The sequence below is a fragment of the Alosa sapidissima genome, chromosome 19 (genome assembly GCF_018492685.1).
Source record: "Alosa sapidissima isolate fAloSap1 chromosome 19, fAloSap1.pri, whole genome shotgun sequence".
In the NCBI taxonomy this organism is placed as follows: domain Eukaryota; kingdom Metazoa; phylum Chordata; class Actinopteri; order Clupeiformes; family Clupeidae; genus Alosa; species Alosa sapidissima.
Genome location: NC_055975.1, coordinates 20,746,849 through 20,766,556, shown reverse-complemented (window position 1 = coordinate 20,766,556; position 19,708 = coordinate 20,746,849). Strand labels below are relative to the sequence as shown.

At 44.5% G+C, this 19,708-nt stretch overlaps 1 protein-coding gene across 2 annotated transcripts in view; it reads right to left on the bottom strand.

Annotated features, from left to right (window-relative positions):
• The window catches only part of ltk (leukocyte receptor tyrosine kinase), a 59,831-nt gene that overhangs the window by 6,746 nt on the left and 33,377 nt on the right, over positions 1-19,708 (bottom strand). The window contains exons 8-22 of one of the 2 annotated variants that reach the window (XM_042073250.1): positions 19,023-19,123; positions 18,439-18,599; positions 18,167-18,261; positions 16,660-16,761; positions 14,862-15,036; positions 13,577-13,727; positions 12,840-12,971; positions 12,010-12,166; positions 10,865-11,047; positions 9,437-9,535; positions 7,100-7,252; positions 6,456-6,590; positions 2,286-2,472; positions 1,003-1,093; positions 122-186 (exon numbers count right to left, since the gene is read on the bottom strand). In XM_042073250.1, the coding sequence (XP_041929184.1) occupies positions 122-186; positions 1,003-1,093; positions 2,286-2,472; positions 6,456-6,590; positions 7,100-7,252; positions 9,437-9,535; positions 10,865-11,047; positions 12,010-12,166; positions 12,840-12,971; positions 13,577-13,727; positions 14,862-15,036; positions 16,660-16,761; positions 18,167-18,261; positions 18,439-18,599; positions 19,023-19,123 (1,987 nt within the window). The remainder of the gene's footprint in view (positions 1-121; positions 187-1,002; positions 1,094-2,285; positions 2,473-6,455; positions 6,591-7,099; positions 7,253-9,436; positions 9,536-10,864; positions 11,048-12,009; positions 12,167-12,839; positions 12,972-13,576; positions 13,728-14,861; positions 15,037-16,659; positions 16,762-18,166; positions 18,262-18,438; positions 18,600-19,022; positions 19,124-19,708) is intronic. The other variant, XM_042073251.1, reaches the window with a different exon arrangement.

Sequence of the window (19,708 nt, the reverse complement as noted above, 5' to 3'; positions counted from 1 at the left end):
AGTGTGTGTGTGTGTGTGTGTATGAGGGGGGTATTTGTGTCTGTGTGTATGCATCCATGGTTCTGTGTGTGTGTGTGTGCGTGTGTGCATGCGTGTGCATGTATGCGAGTACCACATGCACCTCATTATCAGGGCTTCCATCAGGAAATCCATCTCATCTTGTTCAGAGCAAATTTCTGGAAGAGTCTGTTGACCAGAAAAGAGAAATGAGGGAGAAAAAAAAACACCACCACCAGTAATCAGGGTCTAATCAGCGAACGGACATCACAATCACAACTATTCCGCACACAGAGCCTGTCTGACTGTCATTACTTCAATGGGGACTAAAGGGCCATGACCAAGTCTACAGACAGGTCGGATGGCAGTGAGGCGTTACAAATGGGCAAATTCAATTGTGCGTGAGGGTGTGGGACTGGAGTCTTGTGGCCCTCGCTGAGAGTAGCCACATGTCATCCCAAATGATTGGCCACATCTAGCCCATCACATGCTGCACACTGGCTCCCTTTACCCAGCTCAGTTTTATGGTGATGTTTCTCATGCCAAACTGGACGCTGGTCAAAAACACGGGGGGGGGGGGGGGTGAGGGCAAGCAGAGCCAGCCATTTGTTTTTTAAATGCTTGTCATGGGTCGTGTTGCCGCGTTCCTGCTTCCTCTTTCTCTTTTTGTTAGACGTGAGGATTTGCTTGTGGATTAGCTGTGTGTGATTCTGTGGAAAGAGCCGTGCGAAATCAAATTGCATTCTGAGCGTTAGGGTGAGCATGTGACTTTAGTACTGCCACTACTATCACAAAGCAAGCACCACATAGCAAATACACGAAAAAATAGCATGAGGAATAAGATCCAGTCCTTCATTCCAATGCTTAAATACACTTGCTTCTTTCCAACAGATGTTGTGATGTTGTGATGACGATGTTCAAATGTTTCTAAGGACATCCTGTAAACAGACTAGCGCCCATATGTTGAGGAGAGAGATGAGCTAATAGGCTAGTAGGAGTGCTGACCTTGATGGCCACCTGCATGGCTGAGTTCTCCCCATTCATGCCAAGGACCTGGCCTTCATACACCTCTCCAAAGGCGCCATGACCAAGAGCCCTGTGGACACAACACACATACAGTACAGAGTTAAAACACAAGGAGATGGACAGAGACAGAGAGTTAGAGACAAAAGGCAAGGGAAGGGAAGGAAGGGCTAGTTTGTTTACAAGTTTAGTTTGTTTGTGCCCTCCACATTTATTGGCAACACTGGTAAAAAATTCATCTATGGGGGGGGGGGGGTGGGGGGGACCACCCGTTCATGGTATGGGCGCAGCAGGCAGCAGCGCTCATACCATGAACGGGTCCGAGCACGGGGACCTAGGTTCGAGTCCGACCTGCGGTCATGTCCTGATCCCACCCCATCTTTCTCCCTCCCACTCACTTCCTTTCTGTCTTCACTGTCCTGTCCAAATAAAGGCAAAAAGCCCAAAAATATATACTTTAAAAAAAAAATCATCTATTGGTAGTTCAGTCTCACAAAGAAAACAATGAGGACAGTTTTTTTGAAAATGTTAAGGTTTTTCTTGGAGTTCATGAAACTATGCACCCTAATGAGGTTCCCATGGGCCTTTGGAATAAAAACAGACCCACTTATCACAAATCATCCAACATAATTATCATTAGGTACAGTTTTTTTTTAGTCATGTTTCAATGTACGCCAAATCCACCTAGACGGTTTCTTGCCAAAGAGCGCAATTTTAATTTAATCTGAAAATATCCAGACAAAGTCACTGTAGCATTCAAGTCAACTCCTGCCATTTACACATCAAATTATAGCAAATGAATAGAGTATTCTATTGCCTTTCCCATGTTGAAAAATGACTATGGGATTTGACCTCTGTCACTTTGGATAAAGTGAAATCATGGATTACAGCTGAAAGTTCACAGACACTCTAATTAACTTAAAGAAGTTAAATATAAATGGAAAAAAGCTTGTTACATTTTGTCGACTTTCTCATGTTTTTGTTATAAATATAATAAACAAATATTTATATCTTTAAGAGATATTCCTTTAAATAAGAAATAAATGTGGAGGCCACTGTATTTACATAGTGCATTTCATTTGAAGAGGCAATTCAACGTGTTCTGATGGAACATTATGGGGTATTTTATGAAAGGTCATCATAAAAGCAATATGCTATACAGCCCTTCACATCACCATCCAGCTCTAGATAAATTCTGCAATGCTGCAGTTCTTGGCATGTACTACAATAAGCTCTGTAACATTTGTTGAAGCTCCAGATGATACCTCAGCAAGGAGATGTTCTTGCGTGGCACCTCCTTGAGGTCGCTGAGCGAGGCGGCTTTGCCGGCGAAGCAGTAGTTGGGGTTGTAGTCGGTCATGATGGTGGACGAGCGGATTTTACTCAGCTTGTACTCCGGGCTCTGGAGTCGTACCCTGACCGCGTGCAGGTGGTTCTTCTTCCGGTAGTAGACTATCAGGGGGGCAGGAGGAGGAAGAGGAGGAAGAGGAGGAGAGAGAGAAAAAGAATAAAAATAAGACACCGGTTCAGTGGGCTTGGATTCCATTTCACCACCATCGGAACACAAAACATTCGCAAACAGCAATGGCCCCAAAAAGTGAAACCGCACCATTCATTTTGGTGTGTCTGTCGCTCAGCAGTGAAATTAATGAAGGGATTCAAGTGAGGTTTGGACAAACTCCTGCACAATTAAGAGCAGGAGACAAGGCTCACGACCAGACACTCAGGCCTCAGAACCCCTGAGATGTCTGCTCTCCAGGCCAAGTGGCAAATCACAAACGCAGTAAGTGGGGTTAAGACCTACATAAACTGTGACGTGACTTCAGCTAAAACCAGAATGATGCGAAATACATGGAAAGTGTCAAACATTAACCTAAACAGCTGACAGAAATCTTTGACAAATAGTTACTCACATCCTCCAAAAGAAAAACTAATCTAGGGATTAGAAAAACAAAGATGGAAACACTCTAATGATGTATTGTTGACCAGGGGCCTACATCCTGAAGGTCAGTATACTTTATGTGCGTAATTAATTTGTCTGTGGAGAGCAGTATATGCACTGTGTCCAGCAGTTTTCTTTTTCAGTATTGCAAATACAATATATACACCTGAAAGAAAAAAAAACATTTGATTTCGGTCCTATTCTGTTCTACCCAAAATAATGTTCTTGTTAAAGTGATGTATCAGATGATATCAAAGCATTGGTTTAGGGCTCTTACTGGAGATTGCAATCAGACAGGCTGGCAGAGAATTCAACCAGCAAAACTGAGATTAAGTGCCAAAATATTCTGCCAGAATTAGGTTGGCAGTTGATGAGGGCTGGTGGTTGGTGTTAGTCTGAGGCAGTTCAGGCACATGTGTGTTAGTTTCTCTGTCTATAGCAGAGATGGAAAGGTTCCAGTTCAGAAAGTTCTTGGAAAGAGTTCTTGGCCTCTCCATGCACTTAGCTAACGGACTGCACATATTAAGTCCAATCAGTTAGTAACACTAACCAATGAGCCAATGCCAATCTGCAGAGACTTTTGGAGAGAGCAGTGGAAAGCTTACAGCCTGCACTTTTAAATATTACAATATCTAAACACTTAGCCAAGACATAATATAGATATTATAATGTTTCTTCAGTCTATGTATATTTGAGATATTCTCAAGGTCATTTTAAATGACTTGGTGTTGGCGTTGGCTTTCTGAACCGGACCTTTTCGCCTCTGTTCCAAAGGCAGGGCGGGAGCTTGGGGCACTCACCCTCTGCGGAGGCGTCCCGCAGCCCCAGAGCAGGTTGGTAGTCTGCCATGCCGGGGCAGGCCGGGGTCAGGGCGGGGGAGGGGCGCTGCGTGCAGGTGAGAGGAGGAGGTCGAGGTCCCCTGCGTGCCGTCGAGCCGGCACGGGACAGGAGCGGCTCGCCAGGAGAGCTGGACTCGGGTTGGAAAGGGTGGGGGTGTCGGGAGGAGGGGTCAAGGGTCAGGGGAGACAGGTTGTGGGGGGGGGGGGGGGGGGGTTGAGGTAGGTGGAGGAGTAGGGTAGGGAAGCGCCATGCACAGACTACCAACCTGCTTGGGAGGAAAGTTCAGGTGAAGAGACACTGTTTAACTACCTAATGAAATGCCATGTCAGTCAACGAGAAAAGTGTATTGTGCATGAATTAAAGCCATCATGTGTTGGGTGTGAGAGCTTAGAGCTGAACCACTCATGTTTGTGCATAAGATCTTGCTCAGAGCGTTCAATGGATTTTGCCCAGTTATTAAATTAGCTCTAGTTAGACTTCAGACGTTGCACTTTGCCCATCATCTAAATTAAGGCCCAAAGCAGTGATTGCTGCAAAAACTGGCTTACACATGAATGCAGCTATGCAAAAGGATATTAGAGCAGGAAAGCCATTAACTAAGACAGGACAGCACTATCTGTGTATCAAGTGCATGTCATGGAGTCAATTTAGTGTCTAGATACATAAACATGTCCAGTATGTGCGTGTCAGTAAGTTAGGGTACACAGCAGCCATGTTTGTCTCTGGGACAGGCAGATAGACAGACAGATAGACAGACAGTGGTTAAAACACAAGTGCCATAACAATCAGCAAAAAGGATGCCACAAGCCTGTAGTATGTCAGAGCACAGTCAGTTACCTCTCATTAAGAAAGTCCTCTGGAACCATTCAGAGGGACCTGGACACCAGCTGAGAGTCTAAAACATTGAACTCCACCCCAACCAGTGAGTCTTGCGAGGGACGATATATTATGTCTTTCCACGTTTCACCATTTTTATTTGTTGATTTTGTTTATTATAGAGGATTACACAGTGAGTCTTGGCACAGCATTTGTACAGATATGTTTGGGTCAAAATGACAAGAATGCAGTCATTGCGTCAACATAGAGATTCTTGACCAAACACTAACACAAAGACAGACAGAGATACTGGTGATTGTTGTTGCCCTCGTAGACTAAGGCACTTATTCAAATTTCCATCAGTATAAGCATCCAAGCATTCCATTTTCCTAAGGCCACATTTTCCCAAATGTTATGGGCTACAAACAAACCCAGAATTTGTATTTAACCCAATCGGTGAATTAGTGAAACACAAACAGCACACAGTGAACACACAGTGAGGTGAAGCACACACTAATCCCGGCGCAGTGAGCTGCCTTCTACAACGGCGGCGCTCGGGGAGCAGTGAGGGGTTAGGTGCCTTGCTCAAGGGCACTTCAGCCGCGGCCCTGCTTTACAAGGACTCAACAGGTTCCCTCACTATCTTGCTTTTAAAACCAGATATGGTTTGGATTGGGTCTAATGTTTAAATTGCCATTTGTTTGGAAAAAAGAGGAATTAGTGACACAATAATTAGGGCCTCTTCACCTCATGCTTAGCAAAAAAAAATGTCACATTTTGGGGGACAGTTCACCAAGAAATGCTCATAGTTCCCTCGCCATCCTTTACTTTGAAATTATTGATGGCTCTAGTCTACAACACTATGATTTAGCTAAAATCATAAAAACATATAATTTAGCAGCATAAATTAACTATATCGATCAGCTTTAGTAGCCCATGGGAAAGACTACAGTTAATGTGATATATTATGTAAATCTATCCTTACATTTCATCTACAATATTTCCAAAGCATTTGTACATAGTTAACTCATGTACAAACTAAAGTTAATAGCAGATTATATCCATATTCCCTAAAAATTCCTTGTGCAACACTACTTCAATATAGTAAGTGATGAAATAAGTGACAAAGCATTGTAATTCTGTTATTCTATTGAATATGTAATGCTGATAGACTATGATACACTTAAGTTTAAAAGAAAAGCTATGCAGTAGATATCATTAATGTATAGAATGTTGGAGGTTGCAGAAGAGGTCTTTGTTAAAACGTAAATACTGAAGGCTTTAGGTGTCATAAAAAAAAAAAGAAATCCTCTCAGAATTCCTTTGCTTTGACAGGAACGCCTTTGACTTCACCCCTACTATATAAAGTGCTTGTGTGAAATTTAGCCTAAACACACATGGTCATCCCTTAAAAACCCTCTAAAAATGTCCTTTAAGATCACAGCTGAAAAGCACTTCCCATAATCGTCCTCTTCACCTAAATTAGCTCATTATCTTGAGGGATCGGGGGGGTAATGCCCAAGGGCTTGACAGCTAAATCTGTTTTTCCTTATTGCACTTCTCCAACAATATGGATATACAGTACACTGTCAAAACAGCTCCATGGCCAAATTCCTGTGTTTAAGGCAGTTCTAAGCTTTTGCTGAAAACGTCACATAGAAAATTCCAGAACAGTTTTTCTTTTTCGTTCTAACAGGGCAACACAGAGAGAGAAAAAAGTCCCTGTCTCACTGCACATGGGCCACAGGACAAGAGCTGCGAGCTGCTTGCCCTCCCTGTCAGAGTCGGTGGAAGGTGGACGGCACAGAGTTGACACAGAACTGGAAGAGTCTCTTACTGAAGGTGAGGCTGGCACAGGTGAGCACGATCCCCGTCACCACGGTGGATGCCACCACGGCCAGGATCAGCGACAGCGGCAGGTGGCCCTCCGGCACAGCCTCTGGGGGGACTGGCGGGTCAAACGTGAGAGAGACAGAAGACGGGAAAAGATGGAAGAGATAGGTAAAGCAAACGTGTCACCGAAGAAGAGGAGAATATAACAAGATGCCATAAAGCTATAAAAATGACAATGGATTTGCTGTGATGTGACATTTCTTTCATGGCTTGGGTGAATATGGTTGAAGTTACTGAACTTTTGCTATAAATTCAGGAGTAAAATTACTTACGTCAAAAGAGTGAGGCATGCTGGTCTAGAAGTTTTGTATTGTACGTGATTTTTTAAGTTTGGAAAATTAATTTTGAAAGAAAAAAATCCAAATCTCTCCAAATTGTTATCCATAAGAAGAGGGGACCAATGTCTTCATTAAGTGTTCAAAGTGTGTGATATATATCAAAAGTATTAAACAACATAGAACAATCAGGGTAAAAAAATCTGACGATGATAAAAATGATTATGATGAAGTCACACTGTGAAGATGAAATGATCCCAGATGTGAGAAAGTGACTAATCTCTACCTGGAGTAACTGTCTGAGCGTATCTACCTATGCAGGAGACGTTGTCGGGGGCCAGCACCTCCTCGTTGTGGCACAGGCAGTTGATGAGCCGGGTGTTGTCATCCCGCTTGCAGCTCTGCGTTTGGCAGTGGCTGCAGTTCAGGTGCACCTCAATCTCCGCCTCACCGTGACTCTCCATCACTACACACACACACACACACACACACACACACAGACCGATGAGTTCAGCAACACCATCGCTACACACACAACACACACACACAGACCGATGAGTTCAGCAACACACACACACACAGACCGATGAGTTCAGCAACACCATCGCTACACACACAACACACACACACAGACCAATGAGTTCAGCAACACACACACACACAGACCGATGAGTTCAGCAACACACACAACACACACACACAGACACAGACACACACACACACACACACACACACACACAACACACACACAGACAGACCGATGAGTTCAGCAACACCATCGCTACACACACACACAGACCGATGAGTTCAGCAACACACACACACAGACCGATGAGTTCAGCAACACCATCACTACACACAACACACACACACAGACCGATGAGTTCAGCAACGCCATCGCTACACACAACACACACACACAGACCGATGAGTTCAGCAACGCCATCGCTACACACAACACACACACACAGACCGATGAGTTCAGCAACACCATCGCTACACATGCAACACACACACACAGACAGACCGATGACCGAGTTCAGCAACACCATCGCTACACACAACACACACACACAGACCGATGAGTTCAGCAACACCATCACTACACACACAACACACACACACAGACCGATGAGTTCAGCAACACCATCACTACACATGCAACACACACACACAGACCGATGAGTTCAGGAACGCCATCACTACACACACAACACACACACAGACCGATGAGTTCAGCAACACCATCACTACACACAACACACACACACAGACCGATGACTGAGTTCAGCAACACCATCACTACACATGCAACACACACACACAGACCGATGAGTTCAGCAACACCATCACTACACACAACACACACACACAGACCGATGAGTTCAGCAACACCATCACTACACACAACACACACACACAGACCGATGAGTTCAGCAACACCATCGCTACACACAACACACACACACAGACCGATGAGTTCAGCAACGCCATCGCTACACATGCAACACACACACACAGACCGATGAGTTCAGCAACGCCATCGCTACACACACAACACACACACACAGACCGATGAGTTCAGCAACGCCATCGCTACACATGCAACACACACACACAGACCGATGAGTTCAGCAACACCATCGCTACACACACAACACACACACACAGACCGATGAGTTCAGCAACACCATCACTACACATGCAACACACACACACAGACCGATGAGTTCAGCAACACCATCGCTACACACACAACACACACACAGACCGATGACTGAGTTCAGCAACACCATCACTACACATGCAACACACACACACAGACCGATGAGTTCAGCAACACCATCGCTACACACAACACACACACACAGACCGATGAGTTCAGCAACGCCATCGCTACACACACAACACACACACAGACCAATGACTGAGTTCAGCAACACCAGAGGCCCTCATTTGAATGATGTTTGACATCTAAAGTCTACCGTGCGCTTATATGGGAGTTACACATTGACTGTGAGCTTACACTGTGTACATGTATGCATGTGACACAATTAGGACACGAGAGAATGCTGCAAGCACTTCAACAGAAGAGCAAGAGCAAAAATCTAATTTACGTAATGAATGTATGTGTATATTTTATGAAAATACAAGTATGGCAAACAGTAGTTTGTTGTTTCACTATTTTTACTGTCAATTTAGTGAGATAGATCATAGTAAAGAAATGGAGGCTTGAAGATGACTTTACATAAAAACACAGTGCCTGACATGGTTCTTGAATAGGTCTTTTGATGAGCTTTTTATGGAGTAAATATTTAGACCCAAACTTCTGCAAAGCTGGCATGTTTTTACAATCTCATGGCACCTTCTCCAACAAGTTGCATGAGGCCTTAAATTACATCAACACAAGGTCCCTCCTGCTTAGCCTCATGTCTCTTACTCAATTTGTGTTCTGTTTCTGAGAAACAAGCACCAGCACAAAAACACACATGCACATGTGTACACACACACACACACACACACACACACACACACACACACACACACACACACACACACGAGCAAAAGAGTTGAGAGAGAATCCTCCATACACACAAACACAGAGACACACACATAGACGTACACACACATAGACATCAGACAGTCTTACCTGCCAATGGCTGCAGAAATATCTCTCCAGAGTGGTGAACATAAGAGACACCATCTTGTCCATCTGCTGTGATGTTATCGAAAAGTGCCGAATCCCCACCTAAATTGTTCAAGACAACTAGTTACACTATGTATACAGAATACAGACAGGATACCAGCAGAGAAACAGACATTTTATAAACATGATTCAGAGAGTACAAATAAATCATCAGTGTCAAACTGAAAGTGTCAAACTTTCTCAAAGTACTTCTCTTCAAGATGGACAATTATTTGTGTAGTGCAAGCTTGTTGCATTATGGATACACTAGAGCACAGATGGCCTTTATCTGAAACTCTTCAGAAAAAAATCTTCTGTGACTTTTCAGGCCTCCTTAAGCTCTTGATTCTCATGGAAACCAAAATCAGCATCTATCGACAGAAACAGAGCACTGAACCACATTCTTCACTCTCTCACCCTCTACCGGCAACAAAGTGATCCACTGTAAAATAATCTAATACATATTTATCTGCAATGTGTTTCAATTGCACCTCAAAACAACGGGATGTTTATGAGTCTCGAATGAAATATGTTCCATAAATATGACACTTCATTCCAGCAGGGTGCGAATTCTTTAGTTCTCTGTCCTTTCCACTCTGGTCTGAATCCCATGTCTCACTCAAAGAGACTCATTGTTGTCTCTGCTCATTCTTCATGACATTTCCTCCCTTAGGGTTTTTTTTTTTTTTTCAACCTCCCTTTACGCCTTGTCAATAGCATAGCATACCCCTCGCTCCCCTGATCAGGATGTTTCGGTAGTAAAATTGAACAGGTCTTAATGTGGTTATGGACACAGATGCCCTGTGTGTACAAGGCCCAGTCTGTCTGAGCCTTACCCCGCAATTACCCTTGAACAGAGTGGGGTATCTGTTCTACCATTGGGGCATGTACGGAGGGGCAGAACAGCTAACAGAAAGGCCCCATTTGTCTTCCCAGCAGCCTATTTTGTCTGTTCTAAGGGAGGAAATGAGCTTTTCAGGTATTGGCATCATGTTGAACTTATTACAGCGGGATGTTTCCGAGATTTTGTCCTAATAGCCACACAATGCCAGCGAGCTTGAATGCATTCTTTGCGGAAAAAAAGGGCATATTCCTCTCAGGAAATCTCTTCTCCCAAAAGCTTTTCCCAAGACTTTAGGCGATCGTGTGTGTCTGTATGTTTTCAGATTATGTGTATTTTATGTGCACATTCTGTGCACCGAATGAGAATGTACACTATATGAAACCATGTGAGAGTATGTGTGCATGTGTCCGTGCATGTGTCTGTATGTGAGTGTGCGTGTGTGTGTGTATGTGTGTGTGTGTGTGTGTGTGTGTGTGTGTGTGTGTGTGTGTGTTTGTGTGTGTGTACACGTGTGACTGTTTCAGCAGTAGTGGTTACACCAGACTCACCTCTGTATCCACCTCCACCTCCACCAGCAGTGCAGGCCCCTCCTCCACCGCCAAACCCTCCGAAGGTGTCCCAGCTCAGCCTGGACAGGGCCCTCGGGCAGGACGAGCCGCCCTCCGCTCCCTCCACCAGCGACTTCCCTGCCCACAGCTGTGTGGTGCTGTCCCTCCAACCACCTCCACCCCCTAAACGAGCAGCAGACACACACAACACTCCCCTTCAGACCCTGGTAAACACCCAACACCCGTAATTTTCTCTCCCTGAATCGGTTCACTCGATGCGCATTCATTTTTAATATCATCCATCCAATTCTCATGAAATTATATATTCATTTATATGGCAACTGTCAGTTTTCTCAGGAGCTTTCCAGCGACACCACAACCTGAACCTCTGAAGGTTATAATTTTTAACTGATGATGGACCCAAGTTGATAGACATTATTTCTAACTGTTTGAACCCAAAAATGTGTCATGCGCCTCTCATAAATGATGAAACAGACGCTCCCACATATATCTAGAGAGCTGCGGGTTAGAGCTCCTGCTGTTTCACTACTGCTCTGGCCAAAGCCAGTGGTTGAGAGGAACCCATAAATCAAGTTTTAACTCGCATAATAATAACGACTCTGACTCTCTTCACTCAGAGCCTCGTTGTGCCCAGACGGTGTCTGCTGTCTGACAAATGAGTGGTGGAGTGTGTCTATGACAGCTGATTTCTTACAGCCCACTCACTCTTCCACAGCAGGAGCAGCGTGAGTAGCAGTGACTAGGATCTTAATCTGCACTCTTATGTGTCCTAATACAGCACATCCACCCAACACTGGAAACTGTGAGGGATTTGGGGTTTAGGGAAAACAGAAGATACTGTATGTGTGTGTTTGGAGCAAAGACAGGAGATGTGTGTGAGTGTGTGTTAGGGTACTGTACATGTATGTACATCTGTGTGCCTGTGTCTTTGTGATCTATGTTTGTATGCACATGTCTTGGGGAGCATGTGTTTATATGTGTATATGTGCAAGCACATTTGTGTATTTATGTGTCCTTGTGAGTATCTGTGTGTGTGTGTGTGTGTGTGTGTGTGTGTGTGTGTGTGTGTGTGTGTGTGTGTGTGTGTGTGTGTGTGTGTGTGTGTGGGGGTTATTTCAGCGTACCTGCTGCGCCCGTCCTGCCGTTATGACACGGGGCGGACGTGTCGTTCTCATACTGCTCCAGTTGGAGCTGGTCCAGGCTGCTGTCCGGGTCCTCCAGGTAAGCTTTGCCTCCCCCGCCGGCCGCAATCAGCAGCGCCATCAGCTCCCCATTCACCATCTGCACAAGGGACACCCAAGACACGCGACAGGTTCACCGCCAATGACACCCACTGGATTCCACCGGAGACACCCAAAAAAAAGTCCTCTTCGCCTCCCCGCACAGTCTTCTGCCAACCCTCCATCCAAGCTCCCGCGCAGTGTGTGTGTGTGTGTGCGTGTGTGTGCGTGTGTGTGTGTGAGCGCGTGTGTGTGTGTGTGTGTGTTTCGGAAGAGCCACAGGCTCACTCAGATAACCACTAATCAGTTCAGGATGTCTCCCAAGTGCTCCTGGGAATGATATGTGTGTCTTGTCACGCCACACAGGCCCCACAGCCATCTTCACATTGGATCGGCTCCGCTTGAAAAAGAAAACTTTTCTCACTATCCTGAGAACATCCACAGATGCTGCAGGCTAAAGAATGGGCCATTACCCACATCTCCCAGCACTACGCTTTCCTTATTAATGTCAGTGCGACCGATTGGTTGTGTAAGCACATATGTTGGTTTGTATGAGGATCTGCAGGTTTATATGGAGGATCTGAAAACTTACGTATATGTGGTATTGACATGATTTATCTTTGCCCCTTCTGAATGTTGTGCTTGCTCTTAAACTGCATACATGCATTATTGAAGATAGTCTAAATCGTGTTTTTTTGTTTTGCTTTTTTGTTTTGACTTGCGCTTGTTCTCACTTTGAAAATGTATGTGGCGCCACCTCCACCCCCTCCTCCTCCGCGCCACTCTGAGTCCTTCCCTTCTTTGACAAAGCTGTCCTCGATCACAGACGACTCGCCCAGACACATCTTCTCGGTCAGAGGGTTTCTCTGTGAAAAGGAGGAGGAGGTGGAGGAGGAGGAGGGAGGAACAGACGGGAAAATTCAAAGTCAAATCAGGCAGACAGGAGTCAGTATCCAGTGAGAAATAAATGTGGCAGCAAGAGGAGAAATCTGAATTCTTCTAGTCCTTCTGAACTGACACATGTGTGTGTATCCTTTTAATCCTTACTGATTCTCAGTCAGTGGCACATTGAAGATGGTGTTGCTACAGAGGTTGAAGGTGTTGCATCATAGATAAGATTTCTGCAAAGCTCAAGTCAATGTCCTAAAGCGCTTCAGGACTTTTAGGAGTGCTGAATCATAAATGACAAATGACTTGCCTACCGAGTTCAACTAGGGCTTAACCAATAACAAGAAAAACACACACTCCCTTTGCAAAGTTTAAAGAGCCATTTATAGACATGGTAAAATTGTCAAGTATAATGTCTTACAGTATGTCTTATGTATAATATCTTGTAGTATAATCTCCAAGTATAATGTACAGTATATTGTAGGGGAAACTCTTGACACGTACACATCTGAACACTTTTTGTGTGTGTGTGTGTGTTGGGGGGGTCACGTTTATCTCTTCCCCATCATGTAACATCACTCACCCCTGGGCATGCATCCTCTCCCTGGTGCCCCACCAGGATGTACAACATGTCCCCCTTCTCCAGGGGAAAGATGGCACTGATGAGGACCCCGTGGGAGCGCTTGTTGTGGTTCTTGGCCCCTTTGCCCCCTGCTGCACCGTACGCGGATATCCTTCAGGGCCGAGCGCAGCCCAGACAGAGAGGGAGAGAGAGGGAGAGAGAGAGAGAGAGAGAAAAATAAACAAGCGTTGGCCGTTCTCACACCAACTCTCCTCTGGCATGTCTTTGTAGAGTGGACATTACTGAAAATGAAAGGTGTGTGCATTGCATAGGAGTTTACTTTGTTGGTGCAGAGTGGTAGTGCAGAGCCAAAGGCCTGACAAAACGCATCTCTCATAATGAGCGCGGGCCAGCTGTTGCAGCCTCGTACGAGAGCCTGTGACTAAGAGCTCTGGATTGCAGTCACACGCACAGCACTCGCTAGTCTGCACTTTAGAGGTAATGGCTGTTCCACACACACCATCTGTGGCACAATTGAGGTTGCTGAGGTGAAGTGTTTGTTTTTGTGTGCACATGAGAGAATACTTTTAATGAGGCCCCATGACCAGGTTGGAAATGGTTGTGAATTAGTTCAAAAAGGAATCACTGAAACACATAATTGCTCTTCTGGAAAAACACAAACATGCTGTTTTTCCTGCTATTTGCAGAGAGGGATATTTACTATCTTGTCCATTTCATGTACAACTGATGATGACACCAGAGATCATAAAAACATTTTTCCGTTAAAACCTACTCGTGTCTCTGGTGAGGGGGTGAGTGTGGGTCCATTCTGAAGAGAATGTTCACAGAGGTTACAGGACCACACTGTCAGAATGATACTGCCCACTACAACTACAATTCATATCCCATGAGTCTGGCTACGGTTTATAAAGGGTTAACTTTGGGGCCTGGAAAGTTTTGGGAGTTCATTCAGCACCTATTAGTATGTGTCAAACAAATAGCAGAAAAGCCACACAAAGACAGGCAGTTTGCATGTACTCTGTAAAGAAGACTCAGGTGTGTTAGATTAAAAGCGAAGCCTCCTTGTGTTGGAAAGTGGGACGCTGGGCACTTCATACTTTAGAGGGCTCTCCACATCTGATAAAAAGCTCTTCTAAAAAGCCCCAAAGACACAATTGGGTAAATGTGTGTGTGGGGGGGGGGGGGGGGGGTAGAGCCCACTTGTATTGTGTACCCAGCTTCATGCCACCCCACTTATATGAGTGCTGATAACTACTTTGTAACCACTTTTGGGGATGGTACGCACTTGTATCTGTTGGTGGCGGGCACTCGCCACTTCTGCACGCCCTTGAGGGACCCCTCCTTGATGACGGTCACGCTGACGTTGGTGTTGCGGTACGCGTTGTCACACTGGGCCTGAGTGGGGCCTCGAGGCCCACTGGCCCCGCAGGAGGTGAACCACCAGGTCATCAGAGACACCTCTGGGAACACAAGTAGGGCTTTACAGGTCAGACACGCACACGAGAGGTTCAGCTCAGAAGGACAGTGGAGTGGAGGCACTGCAGAGAGAACAGTTGCGTAGTATGTATAACATTTTCTGATCTCTGATGTTCATGTAAACACCTGTAAAAGAGAGTGATCCGCACACCATATAGCTTATATATGGTGTATATATGGTGTGCGGATCACTCTCTTTTACTTTTGAACTCTTTCCTCTGATCCAGCACCCATCCGAAACTGTGAAAAAGGGATGTGCGCGGTCACACGTTTACTTATTTGCATGTAAACACCTGAACATGGTCAAAATCAGGATTAGCCTCATAACTGCAATATTAAAGTGCATGTAAACTCAGTCAATGATTCCTGCCAACTGGATTGCCACCAGTACACAGAAGGTGATGAGAAGTTTGGGTGTGATCGAACAGTAAAGAGATACAGTACACCATAGCAGAGGATGAATTGGGTTAAAATGAGGCAGGAGATGGGGAATCAGGACACAGAGCGACTTTTTGTCTTGATCTTGAGTCTGCATCCAAGCTTTAGTTTAGAATGCAACAAATACCTGTAAATTATTTGTGATTTGTAGTCATTTTTTACTTCAGCACTTTTCAACATTTGAACTTCCTGAGAACTGACCCCAGAAACCTAAAGAAATTACAGTTGGCGTACACCTTGGAGTCATATTTCCAGCAAGAAAATGATAAATGAATTGCTGTTAAATACAATAGTAAATAAAAATAAAATTGATGCATTCCATTTAAAGGGCATGCACATTGATAAAAGCTTCAGACCAGAACTACCCTAGAGTATTATTATTGTCAATTAAAATGCTACACGAATCTAAAAGTTCAAAAAGTCACAATGGAAAAATATTCAGTTACAGAACATGCAGTAAAAATGTGTGTGTGTGTGTGTGTGTGTGGGGGGGGGGGGGGGGTGTTCTAGCATAAATGAGTGAGCCTGGCTAACATTGTTTCTCCATCTTAGCCAGCCTTTGTGCATATGCTTTTTAATGATCACTCCAGAACAGAAAGCAAGAATCATATTCTTCACTGCTTGCTTTTTTATTTCTCCACCACCCCTCTCCCTCTTGCCTCCGGCTGAGGGGGCCCCAGTATCGCTTCTCTAAGGGCCCCCTAATTTTTCACAGTCTACTCCGGGCTGAGGAAGCATGGAGGAGAAAAAATCCAAAACAGAGACGGAGTGGCGGCGACCTGCGAACCCCGACCCCACTGCTTAATGGGGCATTACTATGTCTTAGCTTGACATCATTGTCCCAATTAGCCGTTTGACCCATATCAGCTCTAAAAGCTCTTTTGCCCTGTATTACAAAAAAAAAACAATAACATGATTTAGAATGGCACAGTATCACATGTTTGACTTTTAGATGTCCTCTAAATAGGTCATATCTTTTAAGTAGTCCCACCAAAATGAAAACAACTTTCACTCAATCACTGAAAAAGTATTACCAATGCTTTACAGATCATAAATATACATGTATAGGGATACCCACTATGTGAACTCACACAAATGTTCCTCGTTTGTGTTTAAATCATCACACATGGCCAAGGATGGAAGTGGTTTGTGATGAGTGATGCTCTTACCTGATGAAGACGGCTCAGGAAGAGGGCTGAAGTAGTCCACATCACTCAGTGAGTCCAATCCATGCAGAAACCCATCGCCATGCAAGAGCAAGGAGCTTAGATCTTCAATACATAGAGCGCACATACAGAGAGAGAGAGAGAGAGAGAAAGAGAGAGAGAGAAGGAGAAATGTGATCAAAAACAGTTGTGGTAGAGCTAAACTCCATTGTACTATCTATCATCATGTTGAGAACATAAAGACCCCGATTATCTGAGAGAGTTATCAGGAGGGCATTCATTTTGCTGGTGACAGGCTTTAAAGCCTCCTGTAAAAGTGATGGGAAGACATAAACTGCAGAATGGCACGCAAACCCAGGAAAAGATGGAGCAACGAGTAAACCCTGCAGAGAGCAGAGCCTGACTGAGTGTGACAGAAGATAGAACGATTTCGATGGGAGCCGGGATAAATGATGACAAGGCGATAAAGAACGTTAAAAAGCTATTTCCTGACAAGACCTCTCAGGAATTTAGTGTTCAGGCTCAGTAACTGAGCCAACCCCTGTTTACGTGCATCGACAGGGCCAAGCCTTGCCGATTAACGAATTAAACTGTCGATGGGGTTCCTTGGCCTGCGGTCCCACAATGTTCCTAGCATGTGAGCAGTTAGGAAACCCTAGCGAGGGTGCGTCCCAGTGCGAGCGTTGACAGATTGTGCCGATGTCAGCGTTTAATTGCAACCTTTAGCAAAGATGCGCCATTGTGAAGTTGCAGCCACCCAAGCCGCTGACGAACACTTCACATCCAGGGTATCCGTATTTACGAGGATTATTTTCCGGATCGCAGCAGCGGGGGAACGCCATCAGCACCGGCATCTTTCACAACCAATCGGCCAAGCCCTGCATCATCGGTTCCGCAAGACAGATCTCCTGCTGCTCACTGGAGACAGTGGTTAAGGAATCAGAGTTCCGAGTCGCCCGAAGCAGAAATGGTTCTCCCTTTTGAGCTATGTCCTCCATGTGCCCCAGCAAGTCATCACTTGCACTTGCCTTGACAATACATCACTTCTGCGGAGGTCAAGAAACGGAACATCTTCTCACAGCCTCATTGGCATATCTATGGACTTTCAATAAACTGCATAGTTGGCTGGCCAGGATGACTCTACACGCACACTGAGGAGACAACTCAAGACAGTGTTGAAAATATTCTGCTAGCGTCTTGAGTATCTACTCCAAGCATACAAAACTTTTCTGCTGACCTCATTTTACGTACAATCCAGTGAGCTATCAGAGTTCACATACTGGCAAATGGTATGCTGATGGTAGGATGAAAAAATATAGAGTAGCTGTAAAACTGAAGCCCACACTGCTAAAGTCACAGTTGGGTAATCAGTCAAGACTTTATGGAGGGCCAGCTTTCAAGATTCATTTTCATGATTCCGCTGTAAAATAAATTCTCCTCACAGCTTGTGGCTATTCATTGAGCAAGTATGTACCATTGAAGTGTGAAATATCACAATAATAGGCCATACCTGATTTAAAACATGCTGCTCCCAGGGTGATATCATCCAAGGCGATCTCAGCATAAGAGGCAGGTCCCCACAGCGCTCTCACTTTGATGTGGAACCTTCACCAATGAAGAGATATATTTCATACTGAAGCACACATGGTTTGCTTATTGGGATCTACAGGAAACCATTGTACTGCCTGTGCCTACAGTCCATCAATGGCAACAAAGCTATTATGCTAGTTATGAATTACCATTGAAGTTAATGCAAACTGTATGCTCTTGCAGAATGCGTACCCATTGAGGATGCGAGAAATGGGCAGCGTGACCTCTTGCCAGTTGTCCTTCCAAAGACCTGACCTTTCAAACACCAGAAGGGACATTGTGGTGCCGTTGGACTCCAGTGAGATCATCACGGTGCCATTGAAATCCCCGTAGAGATAGACAGAGAAACGCAACTGCATATAACACAAAACAGCACAGGACACATCATGAGTGGACCTTACAATACAACTTTTAGTACAGAAAACTCTACAGTATATTTAGACAAAATTAATAAACCTATCTGAGACTTACAGTACATCAACAATTAATATTAATCAAGTACATCAAGTAATCAACATTAGACAACATTTTCGAACTCTGAAAGTAGTCAACTATGATGACTGGCTTTAAACATTTGTGAAACGTAACATACACTACCCAGCATCATGTTGAACCATTTAACACTGATTTTATCCATAGAACCTTCACTGAAATAGCCACAACACCAACTACTTGAACATTCTGTTGCTAGCTTGTTAGGAATTAGCTACAGTATTTGAGCATTAACTAAGCATTAAACTATCATGGCAGCTATCAATGGTCAGTCATTCACACACCTGACAGTCTCTTGCAGAGACGGTCTGAGGAAGACTCGGACTCTGCATCACAGCCTCTCCAGATAGGCGACTGCTCCTGACCCTCAAATACAGGAAGTGACCTGGGAGAAAAGGAGGAAGTAGATAAAAGTAAAGATAGATAAATACAATGGAGTTAGGAAAGGTAAATAAGAAGAGATAAAAGTGAAGATAAAATATAAAAGGGAGGAAGGGAAGGAAATGTTGAAGAAAATGAAAGAACAAGAAGAAAGTAGAAGACTAGACCGGAGCCCAAGTCAAGGTCAAGGGTCAAAACTCTACCCTCATCTAGTGATGAAAGCATATGGATGAAAGGGTGAATGGCATTCTATTCTCATCACACAACACATCAAGCTGGCTTAGCCATTAGAGCTTTTGCGGTTGAACACAAAACCAGCCAGCCATAAAACATAGGTGGACCGCCAAAATACAGATTTTTTTTTGCAGGAGCACACTTTCACAAAACACTTCATCATATAGGACCACATAGTGCTTAGGCGTTTCTCAGCTGCTCCTAAATCTTACTGTATGTCCGCTCCCTGAAGGACATATCTTTATTAAGCACTGATCCCACAAGGTCTTTCCAAACAAAGCTCAATGCTCTCTTTCATAAATATTTTGGAGTGCTGTACCTTTAGCCTAAATCCCATAGGGGTGTTGTTAAAAAA